The 20,811-nt window shown below is 39.2% G+C and overlaps 1 protein-coding gene across 4 annotated transcripts in view; it reads right to left on the reverse strand.

Annotated features, from left to right (window-relative positions):
* The window catches only part of ATP11C (ATPase phospholipid transporting 11C (ATP11C blood group)), a 167,652-nt gene that overhangs the window by 92,245 nt on the left and 54,596 nt on the right, over positions 1 to 20,811 (reverse strand). Inside the window, exons 1-2 of one of the 4 annotated variants that reach the window (XM_082610480.1) lie at positions 7,726 to 7,795; positions 959 to 1,078 (exon numbers count right to left, since the gene is read on the reverse strand). The exons of 1 other annotated variant lie outside the window; for it this stretch is intronic. In XM_082610480.1, coding sequence (XP_082466606.1) covers positions 959 to 1,078; positions 7,726 to 7,761 — 156 coding nt within the window. In that variant the 5' untranslated portion in view covers positions 7,762 to 7,795. Of the gene's footprint in view, positions 1 to 958; positions 1,079 to 7,725; positions 7,796 to 20,811 lie in introns of those variants that run through there. 2 more of the 4 variants (XM_082610482.1, XM_082610481.1) reach the window with 2 other exon arrangements.

Genomic DNA, 20,811 nt, shown 5'->3' on the forward strand with positions numbered 1-20,811 from the left:
CATTTGAAAACCAAAATGTTAACTTTGCAAAGGAAGGGCATAATTTTGTGTTTCAGGTCCTCGGTGTTTGCCAACATGCAGTGAACCAACTGTCACCAACATGTGAGATCTACCTTACCAAGCTGCATTAGGAAGTGAGGAAAATTATCAAGATCTGTGCCATGCTATAAGAGATAGCAGTGGGCCAGCAATCTAGCACCTAGCACCTAACCTAGTCAGTCAAAGGTAAAGATAAGCAAACTAATACTTGTAGAATGATGACTACTGGATACTAGGATCTATAAAGAACGCTGTCACATAAGCTCTATTTCACTAATGAGGACATTCAGACCGAGAGATTAATTTGGCCAAAGTCGCACAGCTAGTAAATGATCAGGCCAGGATTTAAACAGGTCTTCAGACTTTCAGGCCACTCCTTTTAGTATTACACAGTGCTAAAGTAAGATGATTATTCAAATGGTAACACAGCTACAGTGACTGAACCCTTAACTGTTTAAGCAGTGTACAGAACAGAATGTACCCATTGGGACCCAGGAGTGTACTTGAGAAGCTCTGCAATGGAATAGAAAGAGACACAAATGCCATTCTAAGATAACACCCTCCAGAAGAATGTAAGTTATTTACAACCCAGTCCGTCCACTTAAGGGCAATTCAGAAAGCTCTGGGCAAGTAAATAATTCCACTTTTAGCACACTTTAAGACTTAAAGTCATACATATAATCAACAGGCAATGTGAATCATAGTGGAGGGCAAGTAAATGATCTTTCAGCTGTAACAAGACATAGTGATGCTTTTAAAAAAACTGCCTTTTGGTGGAATAATTACCACAGTTCGTCTATGATTGGTATAAGTGCACATCCAGGTATGCACATATAAATGTATCAGCTTCCAGCAAATATAAAAATAAGTTTTATCCAGCTCACGATATGAACATCTATTGAGTTAAAAAACAACTTACCTTAGATGAGACTATTCTATTATCACAAAATTTTTGTGCAATGTATGCTTCTGTTTCTGAAACTGGATGATTGCCAACAAATACTGTGCGTGTACCAACTCGTTTCTCTTCTCCAGCACACTGACCAAGAGAAAGAGGAAAAGTCAGTTTTTCATCACATTTCTCCATGCTTCTACCAAGCTCAGAATTCTTGTCTTAACATGTTTGGCTTTTGTCTACAGAGAGAGAGTAGTAGGGGGAGAGGAGAAAACCTTGTTAGGAAATTCAAACTCCACTAAGCTCTTAGTTGCTGACTTAGTGAAGATTATTAGTAAAAGTTTTGTTTGAGCCAACTGCTCTGAGGCCAACATTGCAATTCTAAATGTTTAAATTGAAGTAAGTATCCTAGAGAAACAGTATTTTTACTGCCAATCATTTTTCTTTCATCCACAGAGTCTCAACCATCACTATCACAGCAACATACTAACTTAGGAAAGGTCAGATTGGGAATATTTATTTTATTATACAACAACTATTGAGGACAACCTTTGTCAATTTCCTTACTAGACAGCAGAATGCTCTAAACACAAAATAATTGCTTATAAATACACAGGAATATACTGAATAGAATGGCTGCCTCTATTAATGGAATGATCAACTATTTCTACAAAGTTGTAATTCTTTGGCTTTACAAGGAAAGACATTCTTCTGTGATCTCTCAGAGCCTACTATCAAAAAGTCCCATTTCACACAATGCAGCTCTAATGCCCCTTTTATATTTTTAAAAAAGAGGTTCACTGAATCTAGAAGTCGCAGGGTTCAGCTCCATTTTTACCTCACCCTTTTATTTCACTGAGGCTTCACTGTTTCCTTATCTTAAATCAGGATAATATACCTTCTTATATAAATCTGGGATAATCTCTTCTGATGGTACTATTTTATCATGTTTGAGACAACCATTTTTTTTAAGTAAAAGGAAGTATGATAAAAACCAATATCCACTTACATATTTCCATTATTTTTAAAAAAATAGATAATTATAATTTCCAATCTAAAATGTTTTAAAGTATGTAGCCACAAAGATTTCCCTTCAATGATATATTTAAAGGTCAAAGATATAACTCTCTACTCCCAAAATAATCATTTTAAGCAAGACTACTTAGAGGTTGCAAAGTTCTCCAAATGTCTATGCTTGGATGTATTCCAGTCTGAATTTTTGTACCTCACATAGATATAGGGAAAATAATTTTTCAGATTAAAAGAACAAGAATTACCCTAAAATAAAGATAAGACCTCTTGCCTCACCATTTTCACTTTAAGCTTATTAAATAATTATTTAGTGGGGTATTGCCTCCAAAATCCATAGGGAATCAATGGAAAATTAAATGAGATAAATTGAAGTAGGAGAGATTTAGCCTGTATATAAAGGATAACTTCTGGAAATCCACCCTGGCATGCGCTAAGGGAGCATTGAATCTATGGCAACCTGGAAAAAGTCAGTAAGTTATCAATGCTGGACAACTTAGCTATTTACCTGCCTGCCCCAAGACAGGGCATTAGAACAACTGATTGTACCAGGTCCTTCGCATGCTAAGGGTCAGTGATTAACAGGTAAATTTTCAAACAGTTCCTGGAAACCAGTAAACAATACCTTTACCAGAATGGTAACTGTATACATTTTGATTCAGGGACTGACTTTGTTTGCAATTGTAATATACATGGTCTGACGCAGCTTACTGATAAGAGCACTAAATTTTCCATAATATCCTTTTTGCAAATAGTAAACTGAAAGTGAATACACCTGCTTAAAAGTATACTTTATTCTGCTTCCCCTACCCTAGCTTTCTGTTTCAAGTTACGGTCCCAATGTAGTCTCTACAACAGACCTTAACCTATTATGCACCAATTTGAAGTACAGAAATTGTCAAGTCCATATACACACTTACAATTTAAATCCTTTAATTTAATATTCACATGGTTGTTTAGTTTTCCACACATGCAAGAAGTGGCTATAGAGTAAATAAGGAAGTGCTACCTTTCATGCCAGTTCTCAGATCATTCAACAAATGAAAACAGGTAAGAGGAAAAGAGGTAGAAGATCAGTGAAGCAGGATGTTTCCTGCACTGCCAATATAGATTGTTCTCCTCAGTTAACAGTGGCCACTTAAAACCAAACTGAACTAGCACTTCCCCAATTCTGAATTGTCTTCAACTTTCTTCTGTGGCAGATAACAACATTCCAAAGAACAAAAGGAAGGAACAAGCATAAAGCAACTTTTCAGGCACATGATATTTTTATGAATTCCGTGCATTTGCATAGCATTTACAGTTTTACTAAGACCTTCCCCCATATATTACCTCTGATCTCTTTCAAGTAAGGCTTAAGTGACCTCTATCTCCATTAAATTGGAGAAAATGGACTGAAATTGCTGTGCAGGTTTGGGGAGGGGGGAGAGGGGGATGGGAGATCTCAGCAGTGATCATTGCTGGATGTGGAAATAGGAACCCAAGAGAAGTTGTAAAATGTCCACTCCTGAGGCTTTTTCAAAAAAGGGCAAAGTCTCCTCAGCTCAGGTGGGTTTGGGTTTGGTTTTGGAGCTGCCTGAGGACTGGGGGTGGGGTGGGGTGAAATAGATGACTTTTCAATGCCTGTTTTGGCCTAAAAATCTGATGAACCCGCAATTTCTGGTAGAATTTGCTGCAACCGTATAACGTTGTTTGGTTCACATAAAAATGGCAAAGCTGAACACGTGTAAATTCACTGTAATTTTTCACTTGCTGCCAATGTAGTGTTAAAACAGTGGTTTTAGTTCCTGTGATTTTGAATAATGTAGGTGCCTTAGCCAAGGGAGAAGAACTCCAAGTTCAAATTATTAAAAAAAAAAATTCCTACTTGGATGGCACACAGTGTAGTCTGGAGTCGGAGTGTATGATTCCTGCCACCTCATAATGAATTTTAATTCATTAGGAGTCCATCCTGTGTTGAAGTGCTTCCCATGCAAATGTTCTTAGGAACAGCATTTATTAAAACTGAAATGTGCTAGCAACAATTCTATTTTAATGATACAGCATACACTACAATTAAAAGGGTGGAAAAATAAAACTGTATTTATAGTATATGAATTAACAGAGAAATCAATTTAATTTTCTTCTTCATGATAAAAATCACCCTTTTGTACTCTTGAATTATACCTCCATACTATAAACTGAATATTGTTTTTTAAAAAAAGTAATTTATACCAAAACATAGTCTCTCAATAAAAAGGGTAAAATGGTACTGTTATTCAACTAGTACCATCTTTTTTAAAATTTATTTTATTGAAGTATAGTTGATTTACAATGTTGTGTTAATTTCTGCTGTACAGCAAAGTGATTCAGTTATGCACATATATACATTCTTTTTCATATTCTTTTCCATTATGGCTTATCAGAGGATATTGAATATAGTTCCCTGTACTATACAGTAGGACCTTGTTGTTTATCCATCCTATATATAATAGTTTGCATCTGCTAATCTGAGGCAATATATTTTTCTAAGAACTAGTTTATTTACACAAGATCATAGCATAGATTTTATAACTCATTAAGTTATTTAGGAACCATTTATGGATAGTTTGCTAGGTCCAATGGGAAATAAAATCATCGATAATGTCAGCTAACATTTACTGAGAACTGATTTTGTGTTCTAAGTGGTTAATACGCAGTATCTCAAGACATCCTTACAGCTACCCTATGAGGTAGATACTCTTATTATACCCATGCCCCAGATAACAGCAAAGAAAAAAATAAACAGCAGCCAAAGTGGAAGCACAGAGTTTTTGCAGCTTGCTCAGCATCACATTTCATAAGTGGTACGGTAGTCAGGACAATAAGGATTTTACAGTATTATAAGGAAAATGTATTACACATAAAAACATTTTAATAGAAAGTAAAAGCTTCTATGCATCACAAGAATTAAACAGAATGGTCAACTAGTACCATCTTAAAATCCTGTGCCTTCGCTAGTCATAAACAAAGAAAGCTGCTGGAATTATAATTCATTTCTTGATTGCCTCTAGACCAGTGACTCAAAAAGAACTGAGGGAAAATTGAGACCTTAATACAAGACTGTCATTATGAAAGCTGGCACAGGTTCTGAAACAGAGCTCACCTCTCCATCCATTCCAGGTGTTGGCAGACTTAAATCTATCACTTAGTCATAGATCAGTGGTTCTTAAGTCTGGTCACATGCTGTCTTTAAACATAATTCCAATGGCTGGGTCTTTTATTTAATATTTAATTTAATTTTTCTCAAAGCTCCCCAGGTGACAATTCTAATTTGTAGCCAGGGCTGAGAACGACTGCTACAGAACCTCTCTCTTTGAATTAATGATTGACCTTAACTAACAAGTTTTTAGTACACCAGCCACAATCCTACACTTTTTAATTAAAATAATTTAAATAACTGGCTTTTCAAAGGATAAAAAAATACAAATAACCATCAAATAGCAACCCCTCTGACCATTTTAAGCTGCTCACAAATGAGATTCTTCTTCAATACTCATTTTGCATGTGGCTAATACCCATCAATTATTCAGATCAATGATAATGAAAATTACAGGCCCTGAAAACACGCAAAGCTACTCGGGTTATCAGCAAATAATCATCGATGTCATCTCCAACGATCACAGAATTAATTTTAATTAATTAACTTTATTATTTTTGGCCGTGTTGGGTCTTCGTTTCTGTGCGAGGGCTTTCTCTAGTTGCGGCGAGCGGGGGCCACTCTCCATCGCGGTGCGCGGGCCTCTCACTATCGCAGCCTCTCTTGTTGCGGAGCACAGGCTCCAGACGCGCAGGCTCAGTAGTTGTGGCTCACGGGCCCAGTTGCTCCGCGGCATGTGGGATCTTCCCAGACCAGGGCTCGAACCCGTGTCCTCTGCATTGGCAGGCAGATTCTCAACCACTGTGTCACCAGCGAAGCCCACACAGCATTACTTTTATTAATCATCAGACTGCTCTTTGTGAGTTACTAAGGAAGTAAGAGGACAGCTCTCCCTTATCGGTGGAGAGCTCTTCCACATCTGTGGATTCAAGCAACTTCAGCTCGAAAATATTTTGGGGGTGGGGGGAGATCCAGAAATTCCAAAAAGCAAAACTTGAATTTGTCGTGCACCTAAAAACTACTTACATAGCATTTACATTATACTAGGTATTATAAGTAATCTGGAGATGATTTAAAGTATATGGAGGATGTGCATAGGTTATATGCAAATACTATGTCATTTTATAGGACTCAAACATCTGCAGAGGGTCCTGAAATCAATCCCCTGCAGATACTGAGGGACGACTATATTTGCTCAAAAATGCACAAAAAAATCCTTATTAATAATCTGAACACTTGGCAATGATTTAAAACTGTCCTCCACATCCCAGCCCGAAAGCTATTTTCTTCTCTGAAGCACTAGTATTTTTGAACATTATAATCAGTCTTTAAAAGGCCAAAAGAACTCAAAATTGAAAGAAACAGCATTTCATCAAAATTTCAGCATTTCTGTACTAGGGTTGGAAGGCGGGGTGCAGAGAGGAGAGCACTACAGTGCCAGGCAACATTTCCGGTGTATTAAGTTTCCTGGTTAAAATTGCCATAATGTATTCAGTGGTCAAATTGCTGAGGTTTCTAAGCCCATCCCATTATAACAAGCCAAGAAGAATAATCTTCATGTGTAATTTACAGTCATAACTCTAAAATGAGCCTTAAAAACTGTACTTTTCTGATTTTGCTTTTCCTGCATCTTCTTTAGTGATTAAGCTGTCTCTCCTTTACTAGAGGTAGTGAAGCAAGACCGGGCCAGGGCATTTTGTCTTCTTGCCTTTAAAGCTTAATTATGGTTATATTAACCGAACTCTCAAACACCTGATCAAAACACAACTGAATATCCAAAGTACATCCCTAGACACGAAGATAGGCTCTAGGCAGGCATTACCCGATGGCAGCACATTTAATTGATTAGAAACTCCTATAGGAAATGGATATTAAGCACCACAAAAAACACCTAAATCAGCCAGCACAATGCTGAGGAAAAAGCAGTGACCGTGAGGACTTGGATAAGAACAATGCCATGTTTGGAAGCTCAGAGTGAAGCTATCATTATCTAGGTGTGATCCACTGAGCAGTTTAATTTCACCAGGAACAACCAATTCTAAGTGTTCCCACTGTGATCTCCCTCCCCACCATGCCATCACCCACAAGGACCTCAGGGCTACAGAAATGTGGCTCTAAGGAAGAAATGCAGCTTTCTCACAGGATGGCTAATAGAAAGTAGACAGATCAAAAATGCTGTAAGCATTTAGTGATTCAAGAGTCTAACAGGAATTATTTTTTTAAATGATTCAGAGATTCTTCCATTTATAGAAAGTAATCTCAGACTCTCAAAATTCAGGCTGGGGCTCAGGAACTCCACTTTACTTGGTAAAAGTATCTCTCCTAAGGCAAACTTAACTGGAGATGAACTGAACACGTCTACAAGGCCTCAGAAGTTACTTTTCACTTTCACTACCCATATCTACACACCACCTTGCATTCCCAACACTTACCAGACTTTGAAAATCTAAATAGGGAGATACATAACTTCTAAGGATAGGAGGAAGAGTGAGGCTGACTGACATGCCAGCCACGCATTCACCACAGCCCTCAGGAAATGGATAAAAATACACATGCAAATAGAAAGCAAGTATAAAGAAGGCCCCAGGACCTCAAAGCCCAACCTGGCTGAAAAAAAGAACAGAATAAAATACAGATCACAAACCTCAGAGGCAGGAGGGAAAGATGGGACCCTCTCCATACTGACACATGAAAATTTGCTCACACAATGGCAGCTAAATCACAGAGAGAATGCTTCAGATTCTCACGCTACTTGTACCAACCCCTGTGATTCTTGTAAAGTTTCCCAGAATTTGGGAAGACAGCCAGTTGGGGCTGGCAAGTTTGTGTACGTCCAAGGGAAGTGCTAGAAGACTTGGTCTGCTCTTTTAAGACTTTGAAGCAGCACTCTGGTGGCCTGGTCACTATTATTAAGCAATTTGACATCTTTTTTGTTACTCTTCTCCAAAGGCCTGATTTGCCTCTGTAACTTTTGATTTTGAAGTATCATCATTTTAAAACATTAGTATCTTACACCACACAGCATTTTCTCCTCATCTTGTAAATTCTTTTCTGACCCATGCCTATAATAAATGGACCAATGTAAGACGTGAGGCTAAAAATCAAACTTCTAAGGAAAGTTCAATTGAACTTTCACTTCTAAGCAGGTAAACAGTATAACAGGAAGAGGTATAATCTAGGTGTTCACTGTGATACACTAACCCCCTCTCCCCCGCCCCGTAAGACAGTATCGGTCATAACATACCCTGAAGCTTCAAAAATGTGTACCGAAATATATATAAGACCTAAGCAGATGGTTTTTGTGGCAAAATCCCTTAGGGCTGGAAGATTTTCCTACTTTTTAGAGATCTCATAGGTAAATGAAAATTTTATCTCACCAGCAAACAGTAATACCTAACAATGGCAAGGGAAAGAACCACTGGCTATTAGGGTAAAAAATGTCTTTTTCGATATAAGAGACAAATTCTCAGCCAAAAATCTTTCTAGGCCATCAGAGAATTTTTATTACAGTGTAAGAAGAGATAAACTCTGGCTAGAACAAAAAATATATTGTAAAAGAGGTGTCTGATGTCCTGAACAGAGTTTTATCTCCCATTTTAGTGATAGCACCGTTATTACAAAAGTGACAGTAAGGGGCTTCCCTGGTGGCGCAGTGGTTGAGAGTCCGCCTGCCGATGCAGGGGACACGGGTTCGTGCCCCAGTCCGGGAAGATCCCACGTGCCACGGAGCGGCTGGGCCCGTGAGCCATGGCCGCTGAGCCTGCGCGTCTGGAGCCTGTGCTCTGCAACGGGAGAGGCCACAACAGTGGGAGGCCCACGTACCGCAAAAAAAAAAAAAAAAAAAAAAAAAAAGTGACAGTAACTTTCCTAGAAAGGTCTAGCAGTTCAAATATATGCTGGAGCATGTCCACTGAAGCCAATGAATCCATTTTTTCCCCCTGGAATTGTTAAACATCACACAGAAAGCAAACTAGCTAGAAAAAAATGTCCAAGTTATGATTAGTTTAAGTAGCACATCCAGGCTATGCCTGTTTTTTTTTAAATATCCCCAACAAAAGAGGTAGGTAAAAAACAAGTTTCCATTGGGGAACATGGCTGAGTTGAATAAGCAAAGAAAACAAGGGGGAGGGGCCTCACAAAAGGTAGCCACTTCTTCAGTGAAACATTTCTACCCTTCCATTCAACCACATGATGGCCAACTTCTTGGCTCAAGTTACTATGTCCTAAAGAAAATTCTGTCCTTGAAAAAGGCATCCTCCCTATAGGTGAAGGCTTTAGGGCAAGGTTTGGAGGGAACAGGAGAAGCAATAAAGACATGACCCTGGGAAATACTATTGATACCTATATTTTCTTCAGTGTGAGACCTGGGGAACCTCAATTTCCTTAACAGTAAAAAAAAAAAAAAAAAAAAAAGTCAAGTAACTTAAAAGACTGCTTATAGTAGGATTAAAAAAACGCCCAGAGATCACTTTAAAGGACTTGAAAGACTATTCATTCAGGTGAAAAAAGGATGGCGCTTGCTGACAGTAACCAACTACGTAAATATTAAAACTCCAGGAATTGGGCTAGCACAGAACCAGGCAATGGCCTCACATAATTCAAGTGTACATATTTTATTTAAAGCAAGAAAGTTTCTGGCTCTACAGAAGAGGCATACCCAATTCTGATGCTACTCTTATCCAAGGGGGCAGGATGAATTATGGTCCGTTGACAGAGAGCACTTGGTGTTGAAATCACTGCTCATGAATAGGACCAGAGTTGGCCAGGAAGGCTGACGGGTGGTGTGTCTGGAAGCAAGTGAGGGCCACTCAGAGTCCCCTGAAGGCTGCTGTCCATAGCATATGCCATTAGTCCTTTGGAACTGATGATCTGACACCATGTGAGTAAAATTAGGAAGTCATTTCTCCCTTTGTGGCAGAGCACATGGTCATTTGGGAACTGTACTGGAATTATTTACATTGTTTCTAAATCACCCTTCGTTGCCCCCAAGGCTTTGGATTCTAAGCTGGTTTACACTATAAACACTGGGTGCTGCTATAAACTTAACAGGTGATCTGATTGTAATTATCCCTAAAACATGCTTAAAAGAAACATTAAAAATTAGCAATATGTTTGAAGTATAATGTATAACCTTCAGAACACTGAGCACAGAAAGAAGAGCACATGAAATAGATATTAAATAATGGCTTGTATGTAAATAAAATTGGTTTGGTTTGCAAAATTTTAATATTTGGCCTTTGAGTCCTGCCAACTAGGAATGCCACACAAAGATGGACTAACAAGGACTTCCCTGGTGGTCCAGTGGTTAAGACTCTGCACTTCCACTGCAGGGGCACGGGCTCCATCCCCGGTGGGGGAACTAAGATCCCATGTAAAAAGATGGACTAAAAAGAATATCAGAATACTCCATTCACTGTTTCACACACTGCATTACATGGAACAAGTTAACAATGAGGTTCCTTAGAGAAGTGGGGAAGGCTGTTCCTTACCCCTCCTGCTGGCTGTTCACAACAAATATTCATATAACAAACGCTCTAAGAAGTCTTGCAGTGGGCTTCCCTGCTGGCACAGTGTTTGAGAGTCCGCCTGCCGATGCAGGGGACACGGGTTCGTGCCCAGTCCGGGAAGATCCCACATGTCACGGAGCGGCTGGGCCTGTGAGCCATGGCCACTGAGCCTGCGCGTCCGGAGCCTGTCCTCCGCAACGGGAGAGGCCACAACAGTGAGAGAGAAAAAAAGAAGTCTTGTAGTAAAGAAACCTCTTTATCTTTGTGTAAGTCAGCATCTCCCATAGAACTCTTTTTTTCAACCCAAGGAAGATCCAGTGACATCAGATTCTGTAAAACATGGTTGGGCAATGCTACTCTGATATATTTCTTACCTCACCACAATCAGCTATAGTGGCAAAGCATTTAAGGGTATAAGGTGAGATAATTGTTAAATTTGTGACAATTTCTCTCCCTGTACGCCAAAAATAGATAAGGAAAATTAAGTGTTTGGCCATGATCCCAGGTGTGTGCTTTTGCTTCTAAGGCTTAATTATGAGAAGCAAGAAACTAGGAGATCTTGGTTCTAATTGCCTTCTACTACAGATCGGTCTGTGTGTGTATTGGGGGAAGTCCCAGAATTGGTTTCTTCATAGGTAACTTGAGGAGAGCTTGACTAAATTATCTGATCTGAGAGGCTGCAGGGGAATTGGGGGCCAGATCTTCTAGCAATAAAATTTGAAATGTGGTTTTTGTTGCTGTATCATTTCGCCACTTGTTTCAGCCTGGACCAAAAAACAAAAAACAAACAAAAAAAAGAACCCTCGCCCCAAAAAACCCAAACCAAACAAACCAGACCAAACAAACAACAACAACAAAAAAAAACCCAAAAATCAAACAACTGTTCAAGGGTCAGGGAGAGATTACCTGTTTGAGGATAAAGAATAATTTATAAATCAATACACATGAGAAGATAATATATTCAGGATGAAACTTATTTATAGGCTTCAAAGTAGACAAGAAGGGAGAAATAAAAGAAACATTATGAAAAATTACAAAGACCAGGGAAAGGCTTCAGGGTGCTAATTTTGGTACACTAGAAGGTACATTGGCTCTTTGGGGCTTTAAGGATGCCCATTTAAAGCACCACAGTGTCAATTTATTTAATGGTAATGTTTAGATGTAAAAAAATGAATGCCTTCTCAAATGTGCCTGTTATCCAAGGGAAACAGTTTATTCCTCTGATAAAATAGAATGAAATTTACGTCCCGGCACCCAAGGTACAAACAACTTCAAGTTAAAACAGGTTAGGATTAACTGCCACAAGTGTAATTAAAAAAAATAATGAACCACTTAGAATTACAAATTTTAGTTGTACAAAAGGTTTTTGATATAAAATGAAACACATGCAGTGATTTAAAACCACTTGAAAGAATTTTTATTAAAGCAGACACATTCAAAATGTATGACTTCTCAAAAACAAACTCTACTCACACTAAGGTCATACCACCCCCAAACCAAACATTTTTTTTGTTTTGTTTTTTACCAAATAGGACAAACAATAGTTTGAGATTCTATTCAAGTATATGATTGAAAATAGCAATGGGATATTTCCAAAACACACATAGGGGGTATCTAGAACAATTATAAGAATTTACAGCCAACATTAAAATTACCTGGCAAGCTCTGAACAGTAAAAATGCTTTCAGCTAAATCATGAAACAGCATAGCAGTTGTAGCATTAAGCGACTGACTCAGTGGAACACAAGCTGATTAGTCATGACCAGTACTGGATAATTAAATGTTCGCAAAGACTCAATTCTCCTGATTGCAATGCATTTCACTCTACTTCTTGTTATTATTAAAGGCATGTATGTATGCAAATGTGTTAATGTGTTTCTGAGTCCATTCTTACTCTACTTTGTGAACTCGGATATGATATAAAACTTTCTAAATGTTGACAATCCGAAAATAATCACAGCATTAGTTAAGGGTAGAAAAATGGCAGAAACTGAAAGAATGGAGATGGCCCTCAAAGGCTGGAAATTAAAGTGCACTTGCGTTTTTAAGCATTATTAATGAGGGCCAATTATGGTGGACTGATGACTATGGATGGGCGGGAATAATCTGAGTATTCCAAGATATTCTGCTTACACCCCTGTTTGGTTCTGAGCCATTTGCTATAGTCTCTGCCAAGGCCAAAAGCAAGCAGGTACATCTACTCCCTGGGAGGAGGCGCTAAACTTTAAAGAAAAAAAAAAAAGGAAAACGAAGAGGCAAAGGAGAAAAGTACAAATGTGTCAAACTGAAAGAAAATTAGCTGTGATGAGAACATTCTGCCATAAGACTGTATGTGGCTTCCTCATCATTCTCAATACAACTCTCAAAAGACACCTCCAAAGAACTTTTAAGCAACACATATATTCTAGAAGGAAGAAATTTCTTTAAATGTCAGATTAGTCCTTTAGACCTCATCTTCGATCCTAAAGAATGATGGCAAGAGGAAAAGGTGGGATTCTCCTAACAGTTGCAAGCCTTTCTTAGAAGGCAATGTACCAGAATGATGCTGGACACAGATTTTATGGATTTAGAATCCAATTCAGTCCAGTGTGCCTTTGAGCTTCACTACAATTTTTCATAATGTTGAGCATCAATGTGATGAGGTATCAAAGAACGAGATGTTCACTGCAAATAAGGGGTGGTTCATTCATGCATTTTAAAGATGAACTCCTTCTCAGATGGCTAGGCTTTAAAACAGATATGGAAAATAAAAAGTATTGATGAGGACGTAAAGAAAATGAAATCCTCGTACTGGTAGGAATGCAAAATAGCTCAGCCTTGGCAGAAAACATTTTGGTGGTTTACAAGAAAACTAAGCAAATAATTACTATATGAGCCAGCAATTTTATTCCTACTTATACACCCAAAAGAACTGGAAACCAGTGTTGAAACAAAAACTTGTGCATTAATGTTCATAGCAGCATTATTTACATAGCCAAAATGAGGAAACAACCCAAATGTCCAACAACTGATAAATGGGTAAACAAAATGGAATACTGCAGAATATTACTCAGCCATAAAAAGGAATGAAGTACTGATACATGCTACAACATAGGTGAACCTCAAAACATTACGTTAAATGAGAAGCTAGACACAAAAGGTCACATATTGTAGGATTTCATTTATATGAAATATTCAGAATAGGTAAATCTATTAAAATAAAAAGGAGATTGGTGGTTGCCAGGAGCTGGGGAGAGGGTGGAGATGGGGAGTAACTACTTAACAGGTATGGAGCTTCCTTTTGGAGTGATGAAAATGTTATGGACCACGAAAGAGTTTATGGTTTCACACCATGTGAATGCACTGAATGCCACTGAATCATTCACTTTAACATGGTTAATTCTGTTATGCAAACTTCACCTCAAAAATAAAAAAGTTAACACGCTTGCTTTGTAGCAGGTCACAAGGCTTAATATGATATTTATTAAGTCCCTACTATGTGCAAGACACTGGAGATAGAGTGATGAATAAATAGAAACAGTCCTTGCCTTCATGGAGCGTACAGTGTAGCGAGAGAGACAAGACATTAATCAAGTACTTATACAAATCAGCTAAGTGCCAAGAATGAGGGCTGTGTAGTATTCTGAGAGCTGACCCAGCCATGACGACACAACAACCACATACAGCACAAGCCTGATGATATTGCTCCTCTAGTCCCTGCTTTAATAAGTTTCCCCCTGACATTAAAACTGAAAACTAAAACCCTTCCTCTGACCTGCAAGGTCTTGCACAGTCAGGTCTTTTCCTCCCACTTCTCCAACCTCTCCTGAAGACTCTCCTCCTTGCTTATTCTGTTACAGCCCATTGGTCCTCTTTCCATCCCAGGTGAGCTCCAGGTGCCTTCCTGCCCCTGGGCTTCTACTCCATTGCTTCCCTCCACTAGAATACTCTTCCCTCTTCTCTTTACCTTCTGGTAACCACCCTTCAGATCTCTCAACTGTCACTTCCTCACTAAAGGCTTCCCGATGGCAACTCAAATCAAGAGAGACCAAAAACCCGTTATCCGAAGTCTGTGTCTGCTACAGGGAACTTACAATGAGCAAAGCAAAGCAAAGCAAGAAATCTCAATTCAACTTTTCGAAAAGCCATTAACTCCAAGTCTCCCGAAAATTCTCCTCAAACATTCCTGTCAACATTTAACCAAAGAAATCCTTTATGAGTTCCCTGACTTTGCATAAAGTGAATTTTTTAACCTTCTGATTAGTTGCAGTAAAAACAAGGCAGTAATTGTGACAATAAGAACCTTGTATAGTCTACTGACATAACTCATTAAACATAATTTAATGCGACTGGTTATTGTGATGCCTTGTTAACTGATTTATATACACTTCAGACCATTTTATCCTGAGCAGTATTCAGATTAATTATTTCCCGTTGATTAAATAGTTGAGTAAAAATGGTGGTTATGGTCATTTCTATTAAATAAAAAAAAACTCAGGCATCAGTCCAGGAATATAATCCTCAACGTAATATTGTTTCTGTGAAGAAAATCAGGTGAGATTTATATTACTTTGACTTCCATGAATATAACCTGCTATAGCATACAAGGACAAGTTGAAAAGGTTTTCAACTTTTTGGAAGTTGATGGAAGGCCCATCACCCAGCTAGTGTGCACGATGGAAAGAGGCTAGGAACACAGCAAACACAATTCAAATCAGCCAGCCACGCGCTGTTCTCTTCTCAAGTCTATCTCATTTAATAATCATAAAGTGGGGCAAGGCATTTTGTACAGCACTGATTTCTCTGCAAGCAGAGCAGAGGAATATTACCGACCTATAGAAAGTTCCACACAAAAAAGACTCTGCTAGGGAATTCCCTGGCTGTCCAGCGGTTAGAACTTAGTGCTGTCACTGCTGTGGGCCTGGGTTCAATCCCTGGTCGGGGAACTAAGATCCCGCAAGCCGTACAGTGCGGCCAAAAAAAAAAAAAGGCTCTGCTAAAGCTGTCAAAGGACATTTAAACAATATAACATTACCCCCGTGCTTTCTGGAGGTGAAAACAAATGGCATTTTAAAAATAACATCTCAATGATTAACAGATACTATTTATTTGTACACACATTTGACATAAGAGTAACGACACTTGCACAAGGTGTTTACTAACAAATGAGTAAAACGATAGCATGTAATCAGCACCACTATTTCTTGGATCATAGCTTCCAGTCTTAAAGAGCACCATGGGGTAATCAACACAAAACTGAGATACCCCACTCCAAGTGGAAAATGAGACTCATTATTTTTTCTTCCCTGGTAGTTTTCACGCACACCACTAAATGTTTATAAATTCGAAATTCCAGTTCATGACTTAAGTCTAATCCCTACTAAGATCAAGTTGGTCACAGCAAACACCTCCTGCTCCGAGAGACCCTCCCAAAGGGTGGGGTGTGTTAGGGAAGGAGGGCTGTAGGTTGAAATGGCTGCTGGTACAATGGGTTGGGGAAGAAAGTGATTTGTTCAAACGCAACTCCAAATTAGAAGAATTAAACTCAATGTTCAAGAGCAGCACAGCTGTAAGGAAAATCTCTCCTTTCATCAATATTCAAAAAACATGCAAGAGAATTTTCTCCCTTCAGTTTTAGTTATTCCTATGCTGAGACTACAGTAAAGCTTTTGTAGAAAAACAACTCACATACATAACAAGTGGTATATTTCAATCACAAAAATTGCCGCTTACCAAAATTTTTAGCTTCCCTGATAGTAGAAAAGGCAAAAATTTTTTTAATGAGGTTTAAAAATATTTTATACACAGACCATTTTGCAATGGAGCTGACAAATAATGGAACCTAGTAAGAAGATTTTTTTTATAAGTGCTGATTTCCCTAGGGAACATCCTGTTTTCCTCCTAGTTCCCCTAGCTAACTATGTTCCTGGGACTGGGAAATCTCAGGTTATAACTCAAAGAAGAGGAGCCCATGGCTCACCAGGCCCCCACATATCTTGCCTTGTCCAGGGTGCATGAGCAGGTTTTAAGCTCCATACCCACTACCTGCCCTCCAAGGTTACCAATCTTGCCCTTGCCACCCTGCCAGCCAACAACTCTCCCCACCTTCTTTCACTCTTTCACCTTTTGCCATTGTGAGAGACCATCAGTTGGCAAGCAGGGGCAGACTGGAGTAAAGCTCAATCACTTAGCTCCTTTTTCCTGTGCTCCACCTCTCATTGACCTCTGAGCTAGGGCTGCACCTCAGTTCCTGAGATACAATCTTATGGATTGACAGAAAGAAGAGAGGTAGGACATAAGTGAAGGAAGCACAGAAATACATTTGCAGCACACTGCTAAGTAAACAGAAGGAGGAAGGAAGAATAGCGGTTGCTGAAATGCAGAGTCTGACTAGGGCCAGGTAGAGTTAATTAGTCTAAGAAGAGTTCCAGATTAACACATGTCCAAGCCTTGGGTAATTTTGGCCTCTTCTAATCCAGAATATGATCCAAATCATTAAAAAACCTACTGTGTATGTCACATGTGCCATGCTCCAAAGCTAGAATTTGGATACAATGACAAAAGAGAATTTTATTTTCAGTTATACACTGTGCTTGGTTTCAGGGCTTCTCTAACGCAGCCTGACCTTGTCTACACATTCTAACTGCATTTTCTACTACTAGTCCCCGCCCCCCGCAAGAAGGCTCTGCTCTCAGCAAACTGGTATCCCTCCTCATTTTCTCTCTAAGTATCCCAGTTTATCCCCAACTGCTGCTCTCCTGGACTGGAATTATCTGCATCAATCTCCCTGAGAAGTAAACTGAAGGTTCAACTATACCACATTCAGCAACCTAATCTAAGAGATACTGTAACATATGAAGGGCTGTAGATACATAAAACTGACAAACCTTTACAAATTGACTTTCCCCTCAAGGCGATTAGCCAGTGATTCTTGAAGTTCTGTGTCTCATTCACTTAGTATACATTTGGGACTTGCTTCCTCAATAAAGATAAGCAACACCTCAGTGTATGTTATAAGCAGATGAAGAATTCTATAGCTGGATAGATGGAAGGAAGGATGGATGGATGGATGGATGGATAGAGTGACGGAAGGATTACGGACAAACAGCTATGGCACACTCATCTGATTAAACCAGCATGGCTCCAAAATCAGAGTATCATTTACAGCCATTTGAGATTACCAAGGATCACTAAGTGATGACCTGAGATGAGAATAAAGTTTGATCAAGGCTAGTGTCTCAAAGTTTAACTGTATTATAAATATCTTCTAATGGGTATACTTTTGATGCTCAAAAATCAGAGGCACTCTGACATTTGCCATTCTAATGGCCTTCTTTCAGAGACCCTGGCAATTACCAGGTTGTTTCAAAGTGGTCATACAAGAGATGGTGAGGAAGAGGAGCATACTGGCTCAGTGCGTGGGTTCTGGAGCCAGATGTCTGGGTTCAAACCCTGGTTCTGCCACTTACTACACCTAAGTGACCTTGGCCAATTTCCTTAACCACATTATGTCTCAGTTTCCCTATCTGTATAAATAAGGATGACGCTGATGATGACTTACAAGGCAGTTGTGAGGCAGTGTCTTCGTACAGTAAATACTCAAAAAATGTTAGTTGCTTTCATATAGCACAGTGAAATAGCAAATTCCTTTGCTGCCACTAACTAGTTGCTTCCAACACAGATTTTTAAAAAATCTCTGTAAAAAACTGTAATCCTAATACAAATAATTGAAATACATCTGTAGGGTTATTACACTTGAAACGCTGTGGCACAAATGAAATCAACACATTTTCTTAACTAGAATAAAAACAGAAAGATACAATCTTCGTAAAACTGAAAAAGAGAGAAAGGAGGCACACTTGCAAAATCCAAATGATCATGAGTATTTCCTTAAATGAACCATGCCACATTGACCAGGTACTATTTACTTAGCACATTATGACAGAACAGTTCTTTGTGACTTTACTCAGGACTTCAATATAGTTCATTCGAAATACTTGCAAAAAAGGATCTAAAGCCAACTTCAGATGGCTTCTCAAAGGTTATGGCACACTCATTTGATTAAACCGGACTGACTCAGCTTGAGGGTTGGAATTTGGGGAGTATCAGCAAGTGGAGGGCTCTGGGTTAGGCACTAGGTCGGAGGCAGAAATAACCAGCATGTGAAATTACATGTACAGAACTATGAGAAGGCACACGCCCAAGCCCTGCAACACCTGCAATGTCGGGGAGGCTGGGCACCCAGAGGGAGGGGTAAGTGTGCACACAGGCAGGCAGCACCCTGACTAAAGGTGACAAGAAGGTGGTCAGAGCAGCGAGAGGCTCTGGACAAAGAGAGGGTCATAGGTTTAGATCTGGAAACAGCTGGCCTCTACCTTCTACCGTTGTTTCCAAATCAAATAGTATGTGCATTGGGGCTTCGGTATTTGTCAAATCCTCTAACGCAAGGACCATCCCTTCTTTTTATTGAAACAAGTATTTAAAGAGCCTCGAATGAGCCAGGCCCAGTGATAAGCATCATTCCTGTGCTAAACTCAGTGGCTTATTCCCCCAGAAAGCCAACTCTGAGGCTCAGTTCCCCCTCTCCACGTCTCCGTTTTCCCATTCATGAAACGTGGCTCCCAGCTGGTGTCCCAGCAGCAGTGGACCCTTGTTTGATTTTAGTGACCAGGGGGCAATGTGGGACAGAATGCAATTAGGAACCCCTCTAGAGCTTCTGCTTTTAAGAGGTTTAGAAAAATCGCCATAAATGTTTCTGATTTTTCATGAATGTTTTTCTTAATGTTAAATATTTAAAGTAATTTCTTTGTAATATCAGGACAGGTCGGGGATTTCTGAGAGAAAAGTGTGAGTGTGTGAATGTAGGGGGAGGGGAGCTGTGGAGGGGGTCTGAATATAGTCAGACCCTTGATGGGCCTAAGACTAAGTGCAAACTGTATCAGTTAGAGTTTCTAAACAAGGGAGTGCTCAATCAAGTTGACAGATAAAATACTCTAAAAGACATTTCAATATTGTAGCCACCTTTCAGGAACTACTGCCTCTATCCATAATTCCCTCTATTAAAGGCCCAAGGCAATCTTTTCCAACTAACTGTTCTTAGCAAGAGAACACTGATTAATTCTCCGCTTTTCTAAGTTTTCATCATTATTACAACTAAAATCTTTAAAAACTTTTGGAATCACTGTTAAAACATGCTTATGCTTGCCAAATACTGTCCCATTCGTGTTTTTTTTTTTTTTTTTTTTTTTTTTTTTTGCGGTACGCGGGCCTCTCACTGTTGTGGCCTCTCCCGTTGTGGAGCACAGGCTCTGGACGCACAGGCTCAGTGGCCATGGCTCACGGGCCCAGCCACTCCGCGGCATGTGGGATCTTCCAGGACCGGGGCACGAACCCGTGTCCCCTGCATCAGCAGGGGGACTCTCAACCACTGCGCCACCTGCGCCCCTGTCCCGTTCGTTTTTGATATGGTTGAATGGATTTGCTTTGGGAATAATTAAAGCTTAAGAAAGAAACTCCCTCAGCAAAAGGAAAGTTGTAGACCACTCTACAGATTGCTCAGACTGTTGTGTGAGAATCTCCATCATGTAAACTTCATTATAAATCTTCTGATTTTAATGTGGTCCTCCAAAAGAAAGTTTGATTATACATTTATATTTAATGTTTGCTTATACATTTATATTTACATTTCTTGACCCTAAGAAATAGTGACTCTTGCAAGAACACAGATAACCTCTAGCTGTTAACTGGTATATAACAGACTGGAGTAAGATTTGTTAAGGGTTTCGATTTTACTAATGTCTATTTGTTTCCAACATAGTGAACACTTGATTTACTTCTGAAATAATCCACATACACACCCCAAATTCCAAACAGCTAAATTGTAAGATTTTGTGGTGTCAGTGGCTATAAATCTCAGTAATAATCACCTCTGGACTTGGTTTAGTAGATTGGAGTCTATCTGATAATCAGGATTAAACAGCTAATCAAAACTGGCTTTGTAAATGTTTAAGCAAGGTTGGGTTGAGCAACTGTCTGTGGCATAATGCAATCCACCATGTCATTCCTATGGTTTACTTTTGCCATCTTTTTTCTTTTCATTATAAATAAATAAGTAGATATATTTATTTAGATGAATAAACACCCAGCCACCCAGTTACTATAGTGAAAGCAGGATTTGGGCTCTGATGGTGACCATAAAATATTAGGAAGAAATTCCTTTATTCACTCCTGGGAATAAACATTTA

Source organism: Mesoplodon mirus (assembly GCF_964341445.2).
Source record: "Mesoplodon mirus genome assembly, chromosome: X".
NCBI lineage: Eukaryota > Metazoa > Chordata > Mammalia > Artiodactyla > Ziphiidae > Mesoplodon > Mesoplodon mirus.